The 23,950-nt window shown below is 46.5% G+C and overlaps 1 protein-coding gene across 5 annotated transcripts in view; it reads right to left on the bottom strand.

Moving 5' to 3' along the window:
- Nucleotides 1-18,615, bottom strand: part of LRMDA (leucine rich melanocyte differentiation associated) — a 1,113,439-nt gene extending 1,094,824 nt beyond the window's left edge. The window contains exons 1-2 of one of the 5 annotated variants that reach the window (XM_089897238.1): nucleotides 18,170-18,615; nucleotides 12,162-12,262 (exon numbers count right to left, since the gene is read on the bottom strand). In XM_089897238.1, coding sequence (XP_089753364.1) covers nucleotides 12,162-12,262; nucleotides 18,170-18,199 — 131 coding nt within the window. In that variant the 5' untranslated portion in view covers nucleotides 18,200-18,615. The remainder of the gene's footprint in view (nucleotides 1-12,161; nucleotides 12,263-18,169) is intronic. The other 4 variants (XM_089897240.1, XM_089897239.1, XM_089897241.1 and 1 more) reach the window with 4 other exon arrangements.
- Between the last annotated feature and the right edge of the window lie 5,335 nt (nucleotides 18,616-23,950).

Here is a 23,950-nt window from a genome sequence, read left to right as displayed (position 1 = left end):
ACAACCAGTTATACAACTGGAAGGATGGTTATCCTTCTGAGATCTTAGTCCAGCTCAGGCATCTGAGGAAGAATTCACAAGAGCCAACCAGGACAGACCCATGATTCAACTGTCAGCACAGATGAAGACAGCCTGCCCTCTCAGGCTCACCCTCAGGGTCCTGATCACCCACTGCTCTTGGGGGGTTTTGAATCCTGAGGAGGTGAGCTACCACAGTGATGCACTTAGAAAGGACAGGGAATTCATTCTGAAAAAATAAGTCCCTGAAATAAAATGCACACTCCACCAGGCAATTCCAATGCACCCCCCAAGACTGATGGGCAAGTGGGCGAGTGCCCGTCATCCAGCTTTTCAGAAGGTGGACGGACAAAGGCTCTTAACGAACTCCACACCCTCTCGCTTCCTGCTCCACCAACTCCACAAAAATGCATTTTAGTAGATGCAATCATCAGAGCTGCTGCTGAACAAATATAAAAAGTAATTCGAATTTGAGGAACAAAGCACCTCAAAACTCACATATTTAAACAGCTATATGGGTGTCTGTCTCAGTGAAACAGAAGAGAGTCTTGGGAAAAATGGAGACTTTGCAAACAGCATTCTGTTTTCTGTTTGAAAAGAATTCATCTAAATTATGCCCCGTGCTGTTATTTCTTTAGTAGTACAAGGGCAAAATAAAGCTAGCTCCAATTAGGGTGACTTTAATTGTAAAATAATAAAAATGAAAAGAGGCTTCCTTTGCCATCATCCTATGTTCTCACCGACTGACATCTGCTCTACATCTGAGCGCCATTCAGGAGAAAAGACAGGGTCTAAAAACCAGCAGGTGAGCAGAGACTACAGACAGCAGCAATACTACAAACGCCACATTTTGACAGTGGTCAACAGCAAAAAGGTTTTTCTTCACACGTTTTCTCTTGGCCCACGCCCCTCACTGCCTCTCACAAGTGCTCACAGCTCTCTCTGGAGGTATATGATACCTGGAATTTATCTATTTTTGGAAAACAAAGCTACACATAGAAATCATGGACTCCTCTTTGACCCGTAACAAACTAAATCAGGCTTGAGTTCCAAGCATCATTCCCCACCCCCCCTCCAACTATGAAAGTCTTTTCCGCTCAGAAGGTCCATGCATTTACTAAAATAATTTGAGACTTCATCAGAAAGGCCATTATGCCTGCAAACTCTAAATAATTTAAATGATTCCTTGTATATAAATATTTCATATCAGAACTTGATTTCCAAATGCAGCACACATGAAGAATGACCACGCTAAGCAGTGGCTGAGTACATCCTGGTGTTCCAAAATACAGGCAGTATCTTACTGCAACAGAAAGACTGAATTCCACACAAGGTTATGCACGGTTATATGTACCACCTACATACAAATAAAACTGCAGCCTCTGACTCCCGCTCCTATCAGACTAGGAACTTATCCAGTGGAATCTTCAAGAAAAGCGAAGGAAAAGGCTTTGAAACAAATTTCTAATTTGTTAAACTGCTTCATTTTCAGGGGATTAACTGGGGCTTTGATAAGGTTAGAACTGATCCTGAATACTTTAACTGCCATGTCCTGAAAGCACTCAATTTTAACCTTGGGTGAGACCAGGGTAAGATTTTAAGCTCTCCAACCTTTAAAAAGCTCTGGCCACTAGCCTCATCCTGTGTCAATAGGCAGAGGGAAAAAAAAATCCTGTTTCTAAAAGCTGTAAGAAAAAGAACAAACAGGGTTGAGATGCGACCCCAAGCCTGAAAACATGCACAGGTTTTCCCTGCGTGGCATGAACAGCAGTCATGTTAAAAGCGGTGAACAAAGAACAGAGATGCACGATCAACACCACTAACCAAGGCTCCAGGCAGCACAGAATAAACCAGCTCGAAACACATGGGCACTGAGACCCCACAGCAACTTTCCAGGCAGCCTCAGGAGTGCGACAGCCCAGGAGCCTGGGCAGCCTTGAAGTGTGGCAAAGAGAGGGTGGGTCCTCGCTGGAGCCCCTCCCCTGCCCTCTGCAGCAACCCTGGCCGCTCCTTTCCTCTGTCTCTTCCCAGAGTACCCAGGGAAGAAGGCGTAACAAGATCAAGTGGGGCTAGAACCAAGTAAAATACATCCACTTCTCACCCCAAGCCAGCGGCACATATAACCCCCAAATGTACCATCCAGGAAAGCACCTCCTAGCTAATGGAGACCATCTCTCTCTCTCTCTCTAACTTTCTTTTACCAGGACAATAGCCGAGAAGACAACATAACTCCTCAAGCCTTAGCAAAAGCTAAATCCTGCCTTCCTTCAGCTGCAGCATTCAGCTTGATGTAGTTCAATTAACAAAATGTCCCCTTGACATTTAAATTCTCTTTTTCTTTCCTTTTTTCCTTCTTGTAAGCAGAGTGGGGGGTGATGCGTAATAATATGTCAAAGACAAAGCAACTTCAAAACAAAATCAGTTACTTGTAAACAATCCTTGTGGGGATGTTTCGCCCCTCCCCTCCCCCTCCCCAAGAAAAACAGCCCTGCCAGTTGTAATAGAAAGCGAAGTAAAGATAAATCAATTAGCTTGCTAATTTCTCCCATCTCATTTATTTAGCTCTGCACTGTATTTGTCGTAATTGACTACAATTATGTTAATTACTAACTCCAGTATAATTACTATATTTATTGTCATTGAGCAGGCGATGTACCCACAGCAAAACTGGCATTTGTCGGGCATCAAGAAAGCAAACTGTCGAGAGGTGATTCTCGGCAAACTGGCGGATGTGGCTTCGGCAAATGAAAGGGCAAAAGAGATTTCATGCAATGTTAGTTTGAAAGCACCGGTTCATTAAGGATATTAATTTTCTGATAACTACACATTTAAGCGTGACACACTCGTGCCGTATCTACAGGATTTCGCAATTATTAATGCGTGACAGTTTCAAATGCTAAGTGAATCAATTAAACAGCAGCATTCACAATTTGAGAAGAGATAACTGCTTCATAACTACCTAAGACTACAATTTTCACATGACAAAAAAGAGCCATTGAGGCGCCTTCAAAACCTGACAGGTCAAGAAAGAAGTTTGAAACAAAAGCACCTTACAACCATCATCTCTCCTCTTTACTTGTCAGATCAACTTTGCTAGTGTCTCCCCAGAAACGGCATCACATGCCAGCTGCCACAAGGTGATTTTTCATGTCTTGTCAAAGAAATCTTTTATTCTATTTGCTCTGCATTAACATGTTACATTTATTGATCAAGGGCCTGTTCCGCAGCCACAGCAGGGCACTGAGCTCTCCATGCCTACGGGGCTTTGATGTCCCGGTGACATTCGAGCCCGAATAATGCACATACTAAATGGATTTAATGCAGAAATGTGTTTGGGTCTGACAGTTACATTAATAATAGCCCCTCACACTGATAAATATGCAATTGCTACTATTAAGAGTTACCCAATTATGGGGAAAATATTTCTCTACCTTATAAATAAATCCATCAGGGGAAAAAAAAGTTTTAACAATGGTGCATTTTTTAAAAACAGTTCTCCAGCTGCAGAAACTAGGCGGTATGGGGGTTAACACCCCCTCTCCCACCCTCCTCTCCTATTGTTTTTAGTAAGTCTTGCTTTATCTCAAAAATGGTTCTGGGAATTTTTTAAAAAGAAAAAAGCTCTTTTGTCGGTCTTCCCTGCTATACCCGTCTCTTATTTCTTCAGAACCAGAGAAAAAGCAGACACCCAAGAGACTGAAAAATTGGGTCCTGTATAAACTCAGAGAGGAGCTTAGGGGAGGTGGTGCAAAGGTGGGGGGCACGTAGCTGATCCCCATAATGATGGGTCTGGAGGAGGGGGTGTCTTTTTTTCTTTAAACTCTAAAAGGAAACCTGAGCATGTGTGTGTATGTCTCCTCCTCATTTAAAATCCTAAGTGACCTTGTGCTGTGGCAGTGATGAGGGTGTGAGTGCAAAGGGGAAGAGAAAGCAGCTGGGACAGGAGAGAGCTTTTATTACGAAAGTCTCGGCCAGGGAGAATTCATAGTTACTACATCCCTGCAATTAAACAGACACCCAGCAAAATACATAATCACTCCCCTTTCATCATAAAGGGGCAGGGAACAGCTGAAATCACCAGCACAGCAGTCCCCAAGGAGACAAGAGGAAAGAGGCTTTTCACATGGTGGGTGTGTGCACGCTAGTGAGTACATGTCCAAGTACAGACACAGACATGGACACACACACACACACACACACACACACACACACACACACACACACACTCTCTTCTTTTCCCTCCAGAATCAAAAGTCATGCATGCAGTCATCCGTCTCAAGGTTCCCCATTCTGAGGCTGGGACAGTAGAGCCATGGCAAATGCTGAGCCATTTCTTGCCCTGACAGTAACCATCTGAGCCATGCCTCATAACCCAGAGGAGGCAATAAAAGCAGAGGAGGTGGTTTCTGGGAACCCCCAACTCCCAGCTGGCCCAGGCCTCACAAGGTCACCAAACTTTGCAAATCAGGAAGGTGTGGGAGAAACTGGAGAGAGGACACCCCTGAGGCTTCTATGGCCTCCAACTTGGAGCTGCAGGATCCACTCTGACCCAGCTTCCGTGAATTCCACAGGCTGCTCATGATTTTATATAACAAACTCCCCTTACCCCCAAGGAAATATAGGCTTGGAAATGACCGCCCATCTTCTTGCACAAAGAAAGCAATGATTTATACCATGAGAAGCAGTCTAGAGTAACTGCAAAGCTGAAGTCAAACCACCAGGGCCATTTAATCCCAGCATTTAACCATCATTGTGATCTGGGGGAGATTTCTACCCCATCTGGGCCTCAGTGGCTACGTTGTAAAATACTATTCGAAGAACTGAATGAGCTAACACCTGGTAGGTGTTCTGCCCAGCCTTGGCATGTAGCAAGTGCCCTATAATATTGCTCATTAATAAGGAAAAAAAACATGGTGTCTAATGTCACTTGTTTGACCCCTTGTCCCTGGGCTCCTTTGCAGGGCCGAGCAAGTCACCTCTGGGTACTTATCTGCAAGGCTGCTTTACTTCATCACAGAGCCAGTCCCAAGCTCTCTCCTACAGGTCTCAGAGGTCTTCCTCAGGGTGCAGCTGGCGTGGGGGAGGGAGGGTTCTTTGGTCTAAAGCTGTCCCATGCCCTACAAGACATTTAGCACCCCAGGCCTCACCCACTAAATGCTAGTCGAGTCCCCACCGCCATCACTGTGATAGAACTTCATGGTTTAGAAGACAGGAGGCCAGTGAGTAGAGAGTCTGAACGGGTGAAACTCGCCTGTCTCTCCCCCGATTCCCGAAAATCACCCCTGCTTCCAACAGCCACCCTGACAACAGAGAGCATCACCACCGCATGTGCAATGACCTCAGAGCGGAGAGCAGGGCAGGGGGAGAGGGTAGAGCGGGGGGCCCAAGCTCCAAACAGCTCAGAGAGAGAAACGTTACAAAAACAGGAAAATTAAACCGAAGGCTCTGAAGGACATAAATGGGTGAGATGAGAAATAAAAGGCATTACTGAACAAGTGTACGAATTTCTCATCCTGCAGGCAACACTGTAGGAAATATGGAGACAAGGTTTATGAAAGCCCTTTCTAAACCACACTGCGAGCCATAGGGAACATCACCATTTATGAGAAAGCTGAACCTCAGGAAAGCCCCAGAGTCTCTCAGTCAACTCGCTCCAAAGGCCCACCTCTTCCCCAGCTCAGTCTTATACTCTGTGGCTCAATACCCTATTTTCTGGCCAAAGGGTAGAAATCCATGAAGTCAGGACATTCTTGGGGGAGGGAGGCAGCAAAGTACCACATAAACCTCACTCGCAGTGGCTTCCTACCTGCTCCCTTGGGTCATCTTCCTTCCCTCCCTTCCTGTTTTCCTTTAAACTGTTTTTGGTGGTTCTACAGTCACAAAGGTCACTCTAGAAAGGGTCATAAGTCAAGGAAATCAAAGTCTTGCTATCAAGACATCAAATATTACCTGCCAGGTCATTGTCCACTTCACCCTTTGACTGTATGTTCTGCTGGTAGCCGGAGACACTAGAATGGCCAATAATACTCTTGGAACAAAAAAGGTGCTTTTCATAGCATTGCCCAGATCAGAGAGAACACTGCTTCCAACGTACGTAGACCCTCACCTCCTTGAATCACTCAGGGCTTATCAAGGCCCTAGAACTACTGTGAAAATTCACTAACAGTTTCTCTTCCTAAAGCCTATCTTTCCCATCATCATCTCTTCCTCTCAAGTCTCACAAACATGATGAGGTCTGTTGCCAACCCAAAGCCAACATCAGTGAGCTCCCCAAGTAAGACCACTACATTTGGGTTTTGAAAACAAGTATGAACAAGGCCCCTGACTGCAAAGAAACGGTTTGATGAAGACCCAACACCAACAGAACATGCCCTTCGAGCTGTTCTCCTAAGAGTCTAGGCAGGGAGTTCTCTCTCTTACTCATTCCTACCGTGATATGAACAAAGGAACGCTCCCAGTCGGGAAGGATGAAAAAATGTGAGCAAGGTGAGTGGGCTTTAGCCTATGCAATGTCAGACAGTTGGAAAACCAAGGTATTTGTACCAGTTAGAATAGGCTAGGTTACACTGCATTAAATAACCTCACGTCTTGTAACACAAATTTCTCGTTTACAATCTATATCCAACATACGTCAGCAAGGGGTTCCGGTCATTTATGGTCAGAACCCAAGACTGATGATCATAGCAAGCAGAAGAGAAAGTGGCAAATCATGCACTGGCTTTTAAAGTTTCTGCCACTGGTTATACCAAAGGGTGCAAAGATGTGCAAACATACCATATGCTTAAAGAGGAAATGTGAATGTTTGTGAGGAACCCCAATGACGACCAGAGAGTGAAATGGCCCTATGGAGGGCCCCTAAGAGTTGGCTTTTAGCCTCACTAGCGCCATGTTTAAGCACTAACCATAGCTCTGCTTACTCAAGACCTATTACGTGCCAGGTAATTTGTTAGGCACTTTACACACAGTTACACACTCAGCATTTTTGTAATTAGCCCAAGGCCAGTTAAACAACTGGTGAGTGACAGTCCTAAGATTTCAAGCCAGGGTGGCCTAACCCCAAAGCCTTGGCTCCTTTCATTACACTGCCCATCTTCCCAACTGAGCAGCAAGCTAACAGGCCCAGTTTTGTCCAGCATTAGTAACAGGCATAGACATGGTGGTATGTCCATCCTCGAAGATTTGACAGTGTACCAGTTGTCCACCTCATTCCCTGGCAGGGAGGACAGAGCCACCCTTTCTCTGCTGGAGCTGCCCAAACTCCCCAGCCCATCACTGTCATCCTGGACAAAGCCAGAGAAGCAGCAAGCTCCCACCTAAGAAAGTTTCTCCTAAGCAATTCTTCCATCCAGTACATTTATCAGAGAGATGCTAAGTAAGATACAACTGCCAATGATTTTTAAAACGTAAGCTTCCTGTTGCCATAGATCAATTAAGCCCTCTCAATTTTATTGCAAGATTGACACAGACGTGCTTACCACCGTGTGCCACGGGAGCTCTGCTCTGCCTGCTGTGTTCACAGGTTCAGCAGGCAACCCACCCAACCCACTCAAGGCCCTTGGGGGAGAGAAACGGGCCACCAGAGAGAACACTGCCCTTTCCCAGTCAGGGGAGAAGGAAGATGAAAGCTGGAACAACTCATTACCGAGATCTCTTTGGCTCAGTCAAGGAACCAGAGGACTCTCTGTACTGATCACAGAAGTAAAGGAAAATACGAAAACCTCAAAAACGAGTTCAAGTAAGAGTTTGGGACAATGGATATTCAAATACTCCTGGTAGCAGAAATCGGTATAACCTCTCTTTAAGGCAATCTGCCATCTGTATCAAGGCCCTCTGACAATTCCATTTCCAGGAATTTGCCCCAAACAACTAATCAGAGACATTCATCAATGAGTATTACAAGGCCATTTATAATAGAGATATTTATAACAGTAAAAATCTGGAAACAATCTAAATGTCCAACATTAAGAAATAAGAAACCATTAAAAACTGTAATGCAGTATTTATTGAGATGGGAATATGCTTCCAACACAATGTAAGCAACAGCATCATTTTAAAAATATTTGGCATTATGAAAGACTCCAAGACAATAAAATGTTAACAATGGTGATTCCTGGGTGGTAAGATTATCAGTGAAAATTTGAGAGAAAGAGGGTTTCTGTCATACCTTTCTGTGTTTTTCAAGATTTCTAAATTGATCATTGTTGGTTTCATCATTTACAAGACTGTCTTCAAAAAATAAAATCTAAAGTACAATGTCATGCAGATGTAAACATTGGATTCATGATCATTAATGCATCTAAGTTTACGGGACAAAACTTCACTCATCTTGGCTGTTACCTACCTAATATGCCCATTAAAGGGGGGATGGCAGGACCCTACACCTGAGAATCATGTCCAGAGAGCTGGTCCCAGTTCAGTCATTGCAGTTCACCTGGTTTTCATCATAACAGGAAGAATGAGGTCTGGGCTGAGAGAGCAGGTAAGGAATGTTTGAGTCTTTTAAGGGAGCCAGAAATTTTATTTGGACCTTTTGTCTTGCTTCCCTTTCCAACCCGACAGAGAACATACTGCCCAGGGACTTTAATTCCCTCCAGGACAGAGTCATAGAAGCAAGACAGTCTCAATTTCCACGACTTTCTGCATAGTTTACTACTGGACAACCCAACTGAGGTAGAGATGGAGTCACCATAGTTAACGCAGGAGACAAGACCCTAAGGTGTAACAGAAAGAAAAAATAAAAGTTCAGAGCTTTTAAACCCATAACCACACTCCCCTCCAGCATGAACAGGTGGCCATAGAGACCATCAGCAGAAACATCACTTTCATGAATGAAATTAACAACGATGATGGGCTATGAATTAATAGACAACAGAGAAGGATGACCCTATCACAAGTGGTTAACTGAAGCCTGGTGCCTCCGTTTTAACTAACATCTTGGCAAGAATATAAATCTGGCCACATGAGAAATTCTCATGTTAGTATAAGCATGGAATATCTCTGGAGGATGACAGAAATCAACTACCAGTAGTTAGCAGTGCAGATGGGAACCAGGAGGCAAAAGGACCTACGTGTAAAGGACACTTTCTTTTCACTGGCTGCATGTTTGTTCCTCCTAAAGACTGTGCCATGTGAACGTATTAAATATTTTGAAACGAATAAACAGAACTCCTTGCCTAAAACCAAGCTGTACTGTAAAGCACAAACAGACTGCAGCTGATTCTGTGATTTATGAGATTAGCAAAATTTGTATTAGTGGCTCTCATCCATTTAAGGCAATACCCGGATATGACTCTTTGGATGAGAAAAGGAAGCCTGCAGAGATGCTCTATAAAAAGGAGGGGAGGGGTGATTCTTCTGAATATAACAGAGTAATAAGAATTTTGTGTTTCTGAGGGCAGCTCTGGAAAGAAGATAAGTGACATAGGAAAGCCGAGAAAGTGGCTGAGAAAGAGGGGCACCTGGTCACATGCAGGAGACCTGATCCTAATGAGAGGAATCGCCAGGAAGAAGGTCTCTAGGGCAAGGGGGTACCCAGAAGATTTCTAGGAACAATGCTACCCCAATGTGTCTCCTGCTGCGTCCAACAATTACCACCCTATCGCCCCCAGCACACTTTGAACTGGCATAATACACAGTAACATTGTGTTCGGCTTCAGAGAGATGAAGGGGGTATCCCAAGTGGGGCCAGACAGGCTGCCAACAGGGAGAACAGCAGATAGAGCAGAGAGAGTTAGAACAGGGAGCTATGGTGAATCCAGGTGGAGAGCAAATACAGGGTGATATGCTCCCCCAAATTCCATGGAAATAGTAAGGCAGGGCTGGGAAGAAACCTTCTACAGACGGTGGGATGGGGATTCACAGTATTTCCTTTGTGTATGATGATCCCTGCAGCCTGGTGGGCTAGTGACATCTGTCACATTCCCATCTATTTGGAAGGTAAGTTTATTATCTTCCTCTTCCCTTCTCCTCCTTCTCTCCCCTCCCCCATTTTTTTTTTTTTAAGAGAAATTAGTTAAGCATCTAAGTCGTCTTTGAATATCTATCCAGCTGGAGGTAGAGACCAGGGCCTGAGTAAGCTTGCATCTTCCTCTGACACCCAAGATAAATAGTGCCACCTCCATTTGCCCCCGAGTTAGCTTAATAAGACCATCAAAGATGAGCCAATCCCAACATAACCATGTCAAGCCAGGGTTACTTTTCTCCACTGTGATCTGTAACACCTTCTGACTTTATAAGTCCTAATATAAACCCTTCCATTAGACTTCATCCCTGCCCCAACGCAGCTATAACCCACACACTGACCACAACAGGGGTAAGAACAGGTTCCTAACCAGGAGGGATCACTCCTCAAACTCAACACTTACAGAAATCTATCTCCTCAACAGCAACAAAAATTAATAAGAATCTTAACTCCTCTCCCTCTGAATTTATTCCACCAACCTCCTTCTCACAAAATGTTCCTGCCTCCAGGACCCGTCATTTCCTGTGATAAATCCTTTTAGATCCAGCCCCTCAGAGCCAAGAGCCCCTTCTCGCCACCAAGCTCGCTCGGCACACAAACACCTCCCAGGATTCCAGCCCCTTCTTTGCCAAAGGGAGGCAAGGCCCGGAGCATGACAAAGACGGCTGTTATCCTCAGAGCTGGCAGCCCAGTCCCATGACCTGTGATTGCTGACACGCGCTCCCTCACAGGGCCCAGCCTCCTGAAACCCACGTCTGGGCTCCCAGTAGCAAAGCAGCCACCCCCTGAGCCACAGACCCCCAAGCCCCTGGAGGCCAGTCACATGGGAAGAACTCCTTCCGATGCCCCAAGGAACGTTTTGCCTGAGTCTGTCCTGGGGAGCTATTCAAGGGGCGCCCGTGTCTCAGGCACTGTCCAGTCCAGGTTGTGTATTCTGTCCCCAATTTGGGTACAGACGAAAAACCATCCTTTGTTTCTTTACAGTCAGTGTTTGTTTGTTTGGCATCCTCTCATCACTCTATTACTTTGCAACTTTTCAGTTTCCACATCTCTCCAGAAGCACACAAACCCCTTGGGAGTCAGGGAGAGAAAGCACACAGCACCCACTCACTTGCAACACAACTCCCTGGACGCCCCTTCCCTGGAGGCCATGCATCTCATCTGTGAGTTCCTGAGCACCAGCCCAAGAAGCTCTGCTGGCTTAGCTTCAACTCCCCTCTACCCTCTGGTGCCTTAAAGCCCTGAATTTTGTCCATCTTCCCTGGAATCCGTAATTCCCAAGGGTCCCGACTCAGAAGACACTCCGCAGCATGGAAGCAGGAAAGTACAGAAGCCCCGGGGTGGGATTCCAGCTCTTCACCTCTCCTTCCACCTTGAGACAGTTTGTTCCCTTCCCAGGACAGCATGGCTCTAAAGGGGACACTTAGGAAAAACCTCTGTGTGGAACCACCTCGTTAGGAAAAGCCGCCACCCAGATCCCTGCCCATTTGTCCCACTGATACCTGCTTTCCAAGAACCTCCTAGCTCCCTCCCCGAAGCCCCCAAGCCAGTCGCAATTCAAAATCTTTTAGGAAGAAATGAAATAACTGTCTGTTTTCTCCATTGGAATAATACAGACGATCACACTTACCTTCTCTGCCAAGTTTGGAACAGTTGTTCAAGTTTCCCTCCCACCTACCCCATGCCAACAGTGTTGGAATTACTTTGAAATACCATCTGGGAGAAATCATCATTGCAAATATTTAAAGTTCCAATTCATAAAAAGGCAAAGACTCCATCACACAAAAACACTCTACCTGGGATTTGGCAAATCTTTGGGCGATGGAGTTATCCAGGAAAGCATTCCTCAACACCCCCAAAGCACTTGTTGGTTCTACCTCACTTTCTCCCCAAGAGTAGTCTAACTCGTCTGCACGGACATCAGTGAGAAATTAAAAGAACAAAGTGACGCTGACGGCCCTCTCGTGACACATGTGAGATGCTAAGCTTGCTGCTTTTTCACCGGCGCAAAGAGGGGAGCAGAGAACCATGTGAAGCAGAGTCAAACCTTCGGGGTGCGGTTCCACAGGTCTCACAGCCCTGTACCCTATGCAGAGCTGGGATGTCTGACTTTTATCTGCAGGCCGTTACCAGGGGGACTGGGCCTCCCAGGCCTGGTCTGTGTCTTGTGAAGGTTACATACCTCAGAAGGTTAAAGCTCAGATCAAGCCTCTTTGCAAAATGTCCACAGTCCCTGCCGAGGTGCTCTGGAATCTCTCTGCAGTCCTGGCCTATGTAGGATACCTGGAAATTAAATGGAACAGAAACAATTGTGGCCAACGGAAATCACCCAGCTGCTCACAACCCTGCGTCACTGATCCGATGATTGCTTCCGCAACTTGAAACACACGCTTCACACACGAGAAGCCCCACGTGTGGCTGTTTTCCTGATCAAATCAGCTTTGGGGGCTTCAGGGACTCTGCCAACAGCTCCCCTTTGCTGGTACACTTAGCATGATGGAGACTAATCCCAGCACAATGGAAACTGGACTGAAATTGGCCTGATTCAGATGTCCCCCAAAAAAACCCAACGTCAGAGCACGCTGGTATAATCACAGCAATCAGCCTCTTGCTCAGGGGCCTTCCCAACAGCTGCCCCTCTGGCTCTCCTGCTTCCCCTCCTCTGCTCCCACCCTCCCCCAAATACCCTGTGATGCACATTACCTCATAAAAGACAGAGCAGATACACGTACCAGCATTCAACCTGCAGCGTGCTGGAACAAATAGGGTTGGACAAGAAAACCTCCCCAGACCGCCAATCCCATCCTATTTCCACCGTGTATAAAATGTTCTCCACACTCTGAACGAAGCTGACTCAAAGGCGATGGGGCAACGATGGGTGGCCAGAGCTTCCAAGACCCTGTCCTCCAGGGATCCCTTGGTAATCAACCCCACTCTGCTTGCAGAGCTGCTCCCTCAGGCATTCTTTTACTTATTTTATTATTATTATTATTTACCTAGAGTGTGCCCAAACATTAAGAGGCTGAACTGAAATTTGATCCCAAAACTTCTGGCTGTGACAAGGTCAGAGGGCTTTCTCACTGCTCCAAGCACTGAGTTTCTGAAACTCACTTTTACAGATAGCACACTGCAGGAAGGACTGGCAACTAATTCCAAAACCAGTAAGACAAACCAGTGACCAGTTGGCCAGTGGGTCACAGTACATGACGCTTTCCCACTAAAGGACCCTACCTTCAATTGCTCGGCAGAAATTCGTGGCTGTAGCCTTGATCCTTTCCCCCTGCAAACCCTCATTTTTCTACACGTACAGACAAGGATGTCTTGGAATTAGAGAGAGGTGTCCAGGGGGGTGGGGAAGTTATGATTCCTAATTGAGAACAAGAATATGGTGGCCTTCTTGCATCCTCAGGTACTGGGTTAAACTGTATGAATTACTAATATTTCGATCATTGTAGAACTACACAACAGTACTTTCATATGGCTCAATCTAATACAAGTCACGCTGCACCCTAGCACCCTCAATTTTTCAGGTCATCTCTCAACCCTGTCCTATCCAATGGGGGCCAATCGTTGACAATACAACATCGTGTATTCACGCTCCTTCAGTAACTTCATTCCTGGAGGAGACAAAGTGGGGATAAGGGACAGAAAAATAGCTGACTCCAATAAAATTATTTTGACTTAGGAAGATACAGGCTAGAAACTAAAGAGCTGTAAGTTCAATATGATAACCTCTCCCCTTTCTACACGAGACCCACCTTTCTTCAGAGCTCCTTGTGTAACAAATTAAGTTCTGCTTCCAAGCAGAGATGGAAGTTATACACTAAGGAGAGACTGGAGAATCTAGGGATTTCCATCACTCAAATGTCTACTCCATCGGCAGCTTTTTCTTTATTATATGTTCACATTGGTCCCAAGGCCCAAGGCGCTCACCTGAAGACCCATCCCTTTCACCCAAAATGCACCACCATCTTGTACACATCAAAATCATTCAAGACCTCCGCTATATATGAAGCAGAGAGGCTGAGCTTTCAATGTAGGAACTGAGTTCTTTCCTCATAGGGTCATCAAGGGCTAAGTTTAGTAGGGACTCAATCAAAACCCCTCATGTTTTATACAGGGAAACTGAGACTCCAGAGGCCTGCCCACTATAACACATCTTTCTTAATGATAGAGCCTGCACCACATCTTGCACCAGGAATAAGGACTTCCAACATGCAGGCCACGGAATTCTTAAATATCCACACGTGGATGTGGATTTTCTTCATCAACAAAATCCAGTGGTGCATCTATCATCAAGTTTCGGCTTCAAAATGAGTTTTCCTAGCTGAAAGGTCTAGAGCTACCTCATGACACCGTGTGGAAGGCCCCAGAAGAGTGTCAGAGCCTGGGGAAAGAGGGACATTTGCTCCCCTTTTGCTCCTGTAGGATTCCACTTCAGAGCAAACAAACACCAAGGACAGCTATCACCATGAAGCATTCGGATCATTCACAACATGTCTAACAAGGATTCCATCAGCTTGTTTTATTCCATGGTCTTAACAGCGCAATATCCCCAGAGAACTAAACAAAGCACAACTTGCTCCTATTCCACAGAGATGAAGACCATGTCTCCAAAATTTTGTAAGAAAACCAACTTGATAACCCATCTGCATGCTTAGACCACCCTCACGGTAAACTGGAAGCTTTCTGACATGTGAGTTAAGTCAACCATGTTGAAGGGTTCAAATTGGCCGGAAAAGGCTTCAAAGCAGCAAGCAGTCACTGCCAGGCACTGCAACCAACACTCATAATGAGAGGAGAAACTTATTCAAGAAGTGCTCCTGAGTGGAAGACATGACCTCTCAGGATGTCAGGAAACTTTCTGGAGCATGGGACCACCTAACATAAAACAGGAAGCCAGAAGAGCCAGGTCAAAAATAGTTTGCATCTTCAGCAAACAAGAGAAGGGATACAGAGCTTAAGAGATCTTAAATGGCACAGAAGAGCCCATCCAAAGTGAGAAATCATTGCATTTAGTCAATTCTCTTGATGTTGAGTGAACTGAAGAACAAAGTTTCGTACTTTTAGTTTGCCTACCTTATGTAACATGCACCCCAAGACTTCTACCCTGCGTGGAATTACAGCAGAAAAGGACACCATTATCAGGGAAATGAAAACATATCAAGTTCAAGACCCTTACAGTGAGGAACACCAGACGGAAAAATAAGAATGTCTTGGTGGGATACGCAGATGTACACACAGCCAGCTCCTCTGAGCAGAAGCTGCAGAAAATTACCAAACTGCAGAACACTGAGGGTTTCTCTTTGCAGTTGGGATGGTCTGGCTCCTGAACTTTTCCGTAGTAGTCAGACTGAGAGGAGATTATTTTAGGATGCCTGCCCCCACCCAGGGGTGAGGGATTCTTAATTTTAAGTTCACAGTACTGGAAGCTCTGTGAGAGTAGAAACAGCTCTGGGCATGAGTTTGGGTCCCTGTGCTGCTACTTACTAGCGGTATTATCTTGGATGGGTCACAATCTCATGGAGTCTGTTCCTCTTCTATAAACTAGTTAAACACGAACCACCTCCAAAGGTGTTAAGAATAATGTAACTACTAACATTTATTAAAAGCTTACCACCTAGCTCTTAACTAGTCAACCCTGATTAAACAGCCCCATGAGTCACATATTACCCTGTAAGTTAAAATTGAGGAATAGGATAAGTTAACATATTTAAAGTACACAGCCCTGTCCTGGGCACCTAGTGGCCACTGGGTAAACAGTTATTGAATCAGACCAATATCCCTGTGGCAGGGGTTTCTTATTCCAATGTCTTTCGGGTATGAGATTTCAGTACCCAAATTTCAAGTTTGCATTTATACCTGCAGTTGTATTAATGCCCCTACTTTAATTATCCTAAGCTAGTGGAAAAGGAAGATTGAGGCTTTCATACTGAATATAAATGATGCATTCAAGCCAAAAGAAGACCAAATGGAGTCAGATCCATGTTAAAAGATTTTTACAGAGAAACGTGTAGGGAGGACCACCTCATCCCTGAGTGTGTGGTGTTACAGGTCTGTGCAACTCCTCAAACCCAGGGTGATGGCCGTCAGCCTACAGCAGCACTGAAAGCAGTGACCGAGTTTCAGCAGAACGTCATCCATCTCATTAAATTGTTTATCTTAATTTTACGGGTGTTACGGTTTTCATCTTTACACTTAAGCCATCCCTTTATTTGGGGCTTATAAGTCTCTAAATATGAACTTAGAAAAAGTTCTATCTGGTCTTATGTTTGTATACTTAAGCAATATTGTAATAAAAACAGTAATACTGTGGACTTCACGGCAAGTGGGGTTTTCCCCCCCTTTATAAGGATCCCAAGTTTGAGAAGTACCATGTAATACACATTCAAGGTGCTATATCTTTTTTTTTTTTTTTTTTTTTGCGGTACGCGGGCCTCTCACTGTTGTGGCCTCTCCCGTTGCGGAGCACAGGCTCTGGACGCGCAGGCTCAGTGGCCATGGCTCACGGGCCCAGCTGCTCCGCGGCCTGTGGGATCCTCCCGGACCGGGGCACGAACCCGTGTCCCCTGCATCAGCAGGCGGACTCTCAACCACTGGCACCACCAGGGAAGCCCAAGGTGCTGTATCTTATAATGGCTGCAAGAGGGAGAATGATAAAAAGACCCTAACCCCAAGGCCACCACTCAGATTCACTGATCTAGGTTTAGAATACGGCGCACTAATGACCCAACAGCATTTTCTCCAACCTGCCTGCTCCGCTCCTTCCCTGGCAGCTCCATCTGTTTAGAACTGTCCCCAAGGGCCCAAAATGCCTCACCCACAGGTCAGTGAATGTCCTTGGGCAGTTTGGGATGTGCTAAAATCAAGGGGCGCCAAAAAAAAAAAAATCAAGTTTGGGAAACAGGGGAAGAGAAAGGGAAAGGGAGGCACAGGAAGGCGCAGCCCCACTGCCAAGTCTTCCATGAAGCTGCAAAAAGATACACCCAGAGAACCCTGGGTCTGAAATGCAGAGACCTAGATTCTGGTGGGTCAGGGACCCTGCTTGGGCAGAGGCCCTCTCCTCCAGCCCTTCCCGCAGCAGCCTTGTTAACTCCCAGAAAGCCCCTTTTCCCTGCCTGCTAAATAAGATGCATCATTTTAACCTCCTTCCCAGGCTGGTACCTCCCTGGTCTGCTCCCTTCTGAACTCTGAGAAGGGGAAACATTCCCTTAGCCCAAAAAGTAACCTCAAAATCTAATTCTGCCTGACACTACATGCCTTAGGCAATCCAAGGGGAGAGCCTCAACACCTCAGAACCATTTCTCTAGGGTGTGCAGGGAAAGGTGGGAAGGAGGAGGGCTGGCTTAATCAGAGTTTAAAAGGGACACCTGGCTTCTCCAGCAAATAAAAGGCACCTGGTCCCCATAATGGCTGAGTCCATCCCTCCAGCAATGACTAACAACACCTAAGGCTTCAGTACAGGGCTGACAGCAAGTAAAGCTGGATGTCTATCACCTCGGGTTGAAACTGGAGTGTTGCCATTTCCCATGGACGCCTGTTAAAGAAATCAGGACCAAAATAAAACTGGAGAACTGTAGCCTTCTACCCACCTCTGATTAAGGGCCTATGGTCAGAAGCTGGAGCAAGTCTGCAGCAGAACCCCCCAACCCAGCGCCTGCAGGGATGCATCATGATTTTCACTGTCTTTCATAGATTCCTTCCTCCGTGGGGTAGGGGGGGAAAAATAAAAACCCATAGCTACAATTTATATTCTACAACTGCATTGGTGTACAGACAAATATATTAAAACGTTTCTTTAACCAAGGTTCTTTTTTTTTCTTCTGGTTATGAAAGAAAACTTTTTTTGTGGGCCCGGGAAAGTACCGTGGGCTGTGCGTACTACCCACTCGGCTTGATGGAGAGCTCCGCGGGCTGGCCCCTGGTCAGTGAGCGCTGGGGCTGGAGGGGACCCTGGCGACCTGGGGGCCTCCCCCCTCCTCCCATCCAGGAGGTGTGCCAGGCGCAAAACCGAGCCTGTGCTCACCAAACTCGGGTAGGCCTGGGCATGGAGCCACTCCCCACCTGCCGACGCAGCCCCCCGCAGTGAGGCAGGGAGCCCCGTCTAACCTCGGGACGCCGCTCACCCCAGGGCTCCCTCACCCGACCGACTGTGCCGAGGCGGGGGCGGGGTGGCCCCAGCAGACTTACTTGAGCTCCACTGACCACAAGCCCAGCCATGGCGACGGGGCGGACGCGCTGTACCGAGTGCGGAGCGCGGAGCAGAAGCGCGGCGGCGGCAGGCAGCTCGGGCCGGGTATTAGTTCCGCACTGGGTGGTCAGCTGACCCGGCGGAAGCCCGAGGCGCGGGCCGGGCGTCTGAACCTCGGCTCAGCTGTGCGCCCGCCGCCAGCGCTGGGCCGGGCCTCGCGCAGGTGAGCCTCATTCAGCGCCCTGCGCGCCGCAACAGGTGCCCGCAGCGCCGGCGCCCGACTCACTGGCGAGACCGCCGGGCTTCCCCGTGCCCCGCCCCCGGGCGCCCCAGGACCCTACGGCTCAGGAAGGGTCAGGACAACGGGAATAGCAGCCCCATCTCATGCCCAGAGCCCTGGCGCGTTGGTAGGGGCGCACTGGGGGATGGAGAAGCAGGGAGGTCTCCCATCACGGGCTCCCCATCGCAGCCGTTAGCCAGGGGCGTGTGGAGAGCCAGGACTGTCCTCCGTGTCACAGTCCGGATTACATAACTGTCCTCAACTGCAGGGAGGAGGGGCATATTGGGAACTCCTGTCCCCAACTCTGAGGGGAAGAGGGGAGTTGAGAGATTGAAAGGACACCTGATGGGGTGGAGTTCCCATTTGCATGGGGAGCAGGAGGGAGTTTAATTTTTCTATAAATAAACCACTGGCTCAGCTAATAGCACCCCACTTGACAGGAATACGCCCTGGGAAGAAGAGCTGAATGATGTCCCCAAATTTCAGGCATCCCTTATTCTCTCTTCTCACAGGGAAATGTTAAATGTGAGGCTGGAAGTCGTCCATGGGGTCAGCTCCCCACACACAGCTTTGCCTCATTTGGAAGTGAGGGGTAGCCCCTGCTGCCTCCTGTCTGGGTGAAGTTAGGCCCAGGGGACGGGTAAATGGAAGCTCATGCCTGTTCTCAACTGAAAGGACCCTAATTTTCTCTGTATTTTTGCCTTCATACCTCCAGCACCAGGATGCACAAAGCTATCACCAGAATCCAATTCAATGTCACATTATCAGCCATCCCTTATTGCAGCTGAGAGGCAGCCCGGCCTTAACTAGCCTTTCCATCCTGCTCCCTTCATACCAATGGGTATAGGCACCATTCTAATAGAGAAGGGAAAACTGGGTCCTCACGCACCAGACTCCAGGTCTCACAGGCATTCCAGGGACCTCAACTCAGTAGGCCTATTGATGATTGTAGCTCCCCATCTCCATCAAAGGGGGTGTTCACAGGACTTTTCATTGGTCCCTGAGTCTAAACAGCACTTAGAAGGCCCTGGTTGTGCAGCTGACGGTGATGATTATGACAGTGGTTCAGCATTTTGTGGCCATCATGGTTATCTCTCAGGCCTGGTGCCAACGCACTGTAACGTGGGGGTTGACCTCTGAGGGTTGACCCGCCTGCCCTTCTCTCTGCTGGGAGGAGCGGACACAGCAAAGTGGAGCTGTAAGAACACACACTTGGCTGTGTTTACCTTGGTGGGTTCCAGGAAATGCTTGCAACAAAAGGCCCCACAGGCCAAAAAAGAAAGCTTGCCCTCCAGAGATAAGGGGGATCAAAGGGAATCTTCTGAGGCCTCCTGCCCCGGGCCAGCCCCTCAGGCTCCTCCCTCATTCTCTGCTGGATGCACCCTCTCTGAGTCCATTGTCTACTTTTGTCTGCCTTTCCTGCCTGAAAAGGAGGAAGTGATTCTCTACCCTCCCCGGGGAACTTTCCCCTTGGCCTTTCTAGATGGGCTTTGACCCGAAGGAGAGAGCATGTGGAAATAAACTGACACCTACTCAGAGATGAAACTGGAACCCCACCCCTTCCCCCTACCAGGAGGAGGGTGCTTGAGGTCATTTCACCCACACCCCTGCCTCCATACACGGCTGCGTCTTCTGAGCATAGAAGGTCTGTTCTGCAGACCCTACTATCCACCAATGACACCAAAGTGAGCAGGGATCTTTGCCACCTTTCCAAACCCCCTCACTGCTGTTCCCTTCTCTACACAGCCCCAGGGCGATCATTCTAAACGCCCAATTTGACCCTACCTGAAATCTTTCAGTGGCCTCCTCCCAATCTAATAATACAGCCCCAAATCTTGAGCCCAAAATCATCAAACTAATGTCCCTCAAGATCCTTTAAATCCCATAAACCTTTACCTTTCCTGCCTCCTTTCCTGCTTCTCCCATCCTCTGCTCACCTTTTAGTTGTTGGTTTTGCCTAGAATGCCTCCCCAACCGCTCTGGTCTCCACTAAGTGAACACATCAGGAAGGCCAGTTGACTGTAGGGAAGAGGGAATTGGGAAATCACAGAGAATAAAGTTCAGGATAGCTTAGATTAAAGTGGACTTTAGGGCTTCCCTGGTGGCGCAGTGGTTGAGAGTCCGCCTGCTGATGCAGGGGACACGGGTTTGTGCCCTGGTCCGGGAAGATCCCACATGCCATGGAGCGGCTGGGCCCATGAGCCATGGCCGCTGAGCCTGCGTGTCCGGAGCCTGTGCTCCACAGCGGGAGAGGCCACAACAGTGAGAGGCCCGTGTAGCAAAAAAAAAAAAAGTGGACTTTAATGTCAGAAATGAATATAAACTGATGATTATAGGGAGCTATTGAAAATTCTTGAGCAGAGTAAACATTTATTTTTTTTACTGAATGTAGTGGGGGAGGGCTTCTCTAGAAACAGACTGGATTCACCTCTCCCTACTCCCCTCAGCTTTGGGAAGTTAGTCTTCATGACAGAGGAACAAGGAGAAGGAAGGCAAAGGGGAGGGAGAGGAGAAGGAGAAAAAGAATCTGTATCCCTGGACCAAGGAAGATTGGAAGAGCGGGGAGGGGACATTCTTCTACCTCATCACCTTCTTGAGCAAAAAGGAAAATTTAATAGAACTAGCAAAAGGTAAAAAAGAAAGTGAGAAAGAAGGGAAATTATAAAGGAGAGAAAAAAAGAAATAGCAAAAGGTAAGTTTTTTTAGGTAACATGGTCCTCCCCTTGGGAGGGGAGAGAGCAAGCTGAGATACAGCTGGCCCAGAAGTGGGCAAATGAGTCCTTTGGAATACAAGGAGTTTACAAAAGTCAACAGGGGGAATGAGTCTTGTTGAGGTTTCTCCCTGAACACAGCTCTTCCTGCCCCTGCCCCAAGAGCACTGAGGGAAAGGGAAAGTTCATGCAGTCATCCGAGTTCTTCCTCAGTCCCCTCGCCCCATTCCTCAGCCAACAGAGAGGGAGCTGCAGGCACCCCTTGCCTTACCCCATTTATACCATAGCCCCTCTGCCCCAGCTTCCAAGGACCAGGCACTGTGCCAGGCACTGAGGGTACACATGACAGAGATATACCCTTTAGGAGAGGTTCATGCTTAGACATTTACAGTACTATGTCAACCTGAAGTGCTGTAATTGTAATCCTGTTTTCTGAAGCCAAAATTGAGACATGTAGCCCAATATGTATAGTACACTCAAGAGGACCACAGAACAGAAAGGGTTCAGATCAAACCTGGGCTGAATTCTGGAGTTCTAACATGCATATATGGAGAGTGAGAAGGCTCAACACATACAGCTAGACACTTCCTTATTGCCCTTGATGAAGAAGGCAATATTTTATTCCCACTGTCATCTTTGTTATTCTTCTTCTTCTTTGGCAGAAGAGACCTTTTCCCCTAGAGTCCTTCCTCCATCACATTCCTGGGGATAAAAAGGAAGATCCTGTTTATTTCCAATCAAGGGAGTTGATTCTGGGGTCGGCCAGAACCAGCGAAACAGGAACTGATTCCTTAAATCTTCCAACTCCGTGCATCAGCAGCTGAAAGAAAGACAGGGCCAGTTAACAAAGTTTTATTAGCATTCCTCTCTATCCTGAATTTCTGTTCAGCCTGACCTCGTTTCTTTCAGGCTCAGCCCGAGCAGGTTAAGATGGTTGCTGTAATTAATCACGCCCCAGCCCCTAGTTCAGACTCACCACATTAGATTTCAATGAAAAAAAAAAAAAAAAAAAAGCTGGATGTCTGCATACAAAATGCTCTTCGTTGCCGAAGCAGCCTCCTTTCAGCCTAAAAGAAGGAGTCTGGGAAGTGTAGGAAAGAGGGAAGGTTTCCAGGCCCCTCTCTGCAGTTTGTGCACACATGTGAGGGGATTGAGGATGATCTATACTCCAAAACACCTCTCCACTCTCCCAATCCGAACAATTAAAAATTTTAATATATATTAAATGCAATCATAATGTCTGGCATGAGTATTCGTCGCACAGATGTTAGTTTATTGTTATTATTTACTATTATCATAATAATTATTATTATTATTAATTCTCAGTGCCTCAGATTTCCCTTCTCTTTAGATCTTAAAAGGTTCTGTTGTTGTCTCTCTACTAAAATACAAACATTAGCAAGGAGTGGGGAAGTGAGCAGGTTTGGGGAAGGTGAGTGAGAAAGGGGCTTCTGCTTTGCTTCTGTGATTTTTTGCAACATGCAAATACTACGTTGTAATTAAAAACAAAGAGAGGAGGGAGATTGGCGTGGAGAAGGCAGGGGGAAAAACGAATTTACAAATGAAACTGCCATCTGCTGATTTCTTAGCATTATTTTCACAAATCCTGAAAATAGCAATGAGAAACCAATCTTATTCCCCAATTTGCCTGGAACTTGACAGATACTCTAAGTCCTTAGCTGGGCTCAGGAGCAAGATCATCTCTGACTTGGGGAGAGGGGCTCATATTGGACTTTTGAGAGGGAAAGGGATCCTTGACCAGAAGAACCTGTTCAACTTTATATTGTCCAGTGGGGAAGAAGGGAGCAGTGTCTAAGCCCCAACTACCCTTCCAGAATCCCAGCTTGGCTTGAAAAGTTTCTGCCACTTAGAGGTTGAGGAACCTCCCCCAACCTCAATTAAAATATATGGAACTAACCAGAGAAAGACAAATATCATATGATATCGCTTATATGTGGAATCTAAAGAAAGTCTACAAATGAACTTATCTACAAAACCGAAATAGTTACAGATGTAGAAAATAAACTTATGGTTACCGGTGCGGAGGTAGGGAGGGATAAGTTGGGAGATAGGGATTGACACATACACACTACTATATATAAAATATATAACTAAGGACCTACTGTATAGCACAGGGAACTCTACTCAATACTCTGTAATGACTTATATGGGAAAAGAATCTAAAAAAGCGTGGATATATATGTATAACTCACTTTGACTCAATATGACTCACTTTGCTATACACCTAAAACTAACATAACACTGTAAATCAATTATACCACAATAAAAATTTTTTAAAAAAAGAATTATGAGACTTTCAGCATGTCACAAAAAAATATAGAGAACTCAGAAAATGACATTCTGATTCAGTAGGTGGTGCCGTAGCATCTCTATTTTTCTCAAGTACCTTCAAGTCATTAGGATTTGTGATAACCCAAATTCACTGCTTCATCTACTCCAGCTACTGATATGGAAACCAAGGCCTAGAGAGTAGAAAGGAATTACCCAAGGTCACCCAGCCAATGAGCAGCTGATCCCAGGCCAGAGCTGTGATCTTCTGAACAAAACATGATTCCTCCTATGTCCCAATAAGAACAGGATAAAGAGACGGGAGGAGTGCCAGAAAGATGCCATTTCACATCTAATCACTTCTTGTCACGTTGTAACCATTTTCCTCATGTGGAGCCCCATGCTGATGGATCAGAAATAACATTTTCAAACTTATATCTGCAAGGAAATGGCTATTAATGTTCTTCCTCTCCTTTTAGAGTGCTGAGGAATACATATTA

Source organism: Delphinapterus leucas, chromosome 16 (assembly GCF_059928025.1).
Source record: "Delphinapterus leucas isolate spDelLeu-1000000601 "Yukka" chromosome 16, BTC_Dleu_Yukka2, whole genome shotgun sequence".
Lineage (NCBI taxonomy): Eukaryota > Metazoa > Chordata > Mammalia > Artiodactyla > Monodontidae > Delphinapterus > Delphinapterus leucas.
This window is presented reverse-complemented; position numbering and strand designations above follow the sequence as displayed.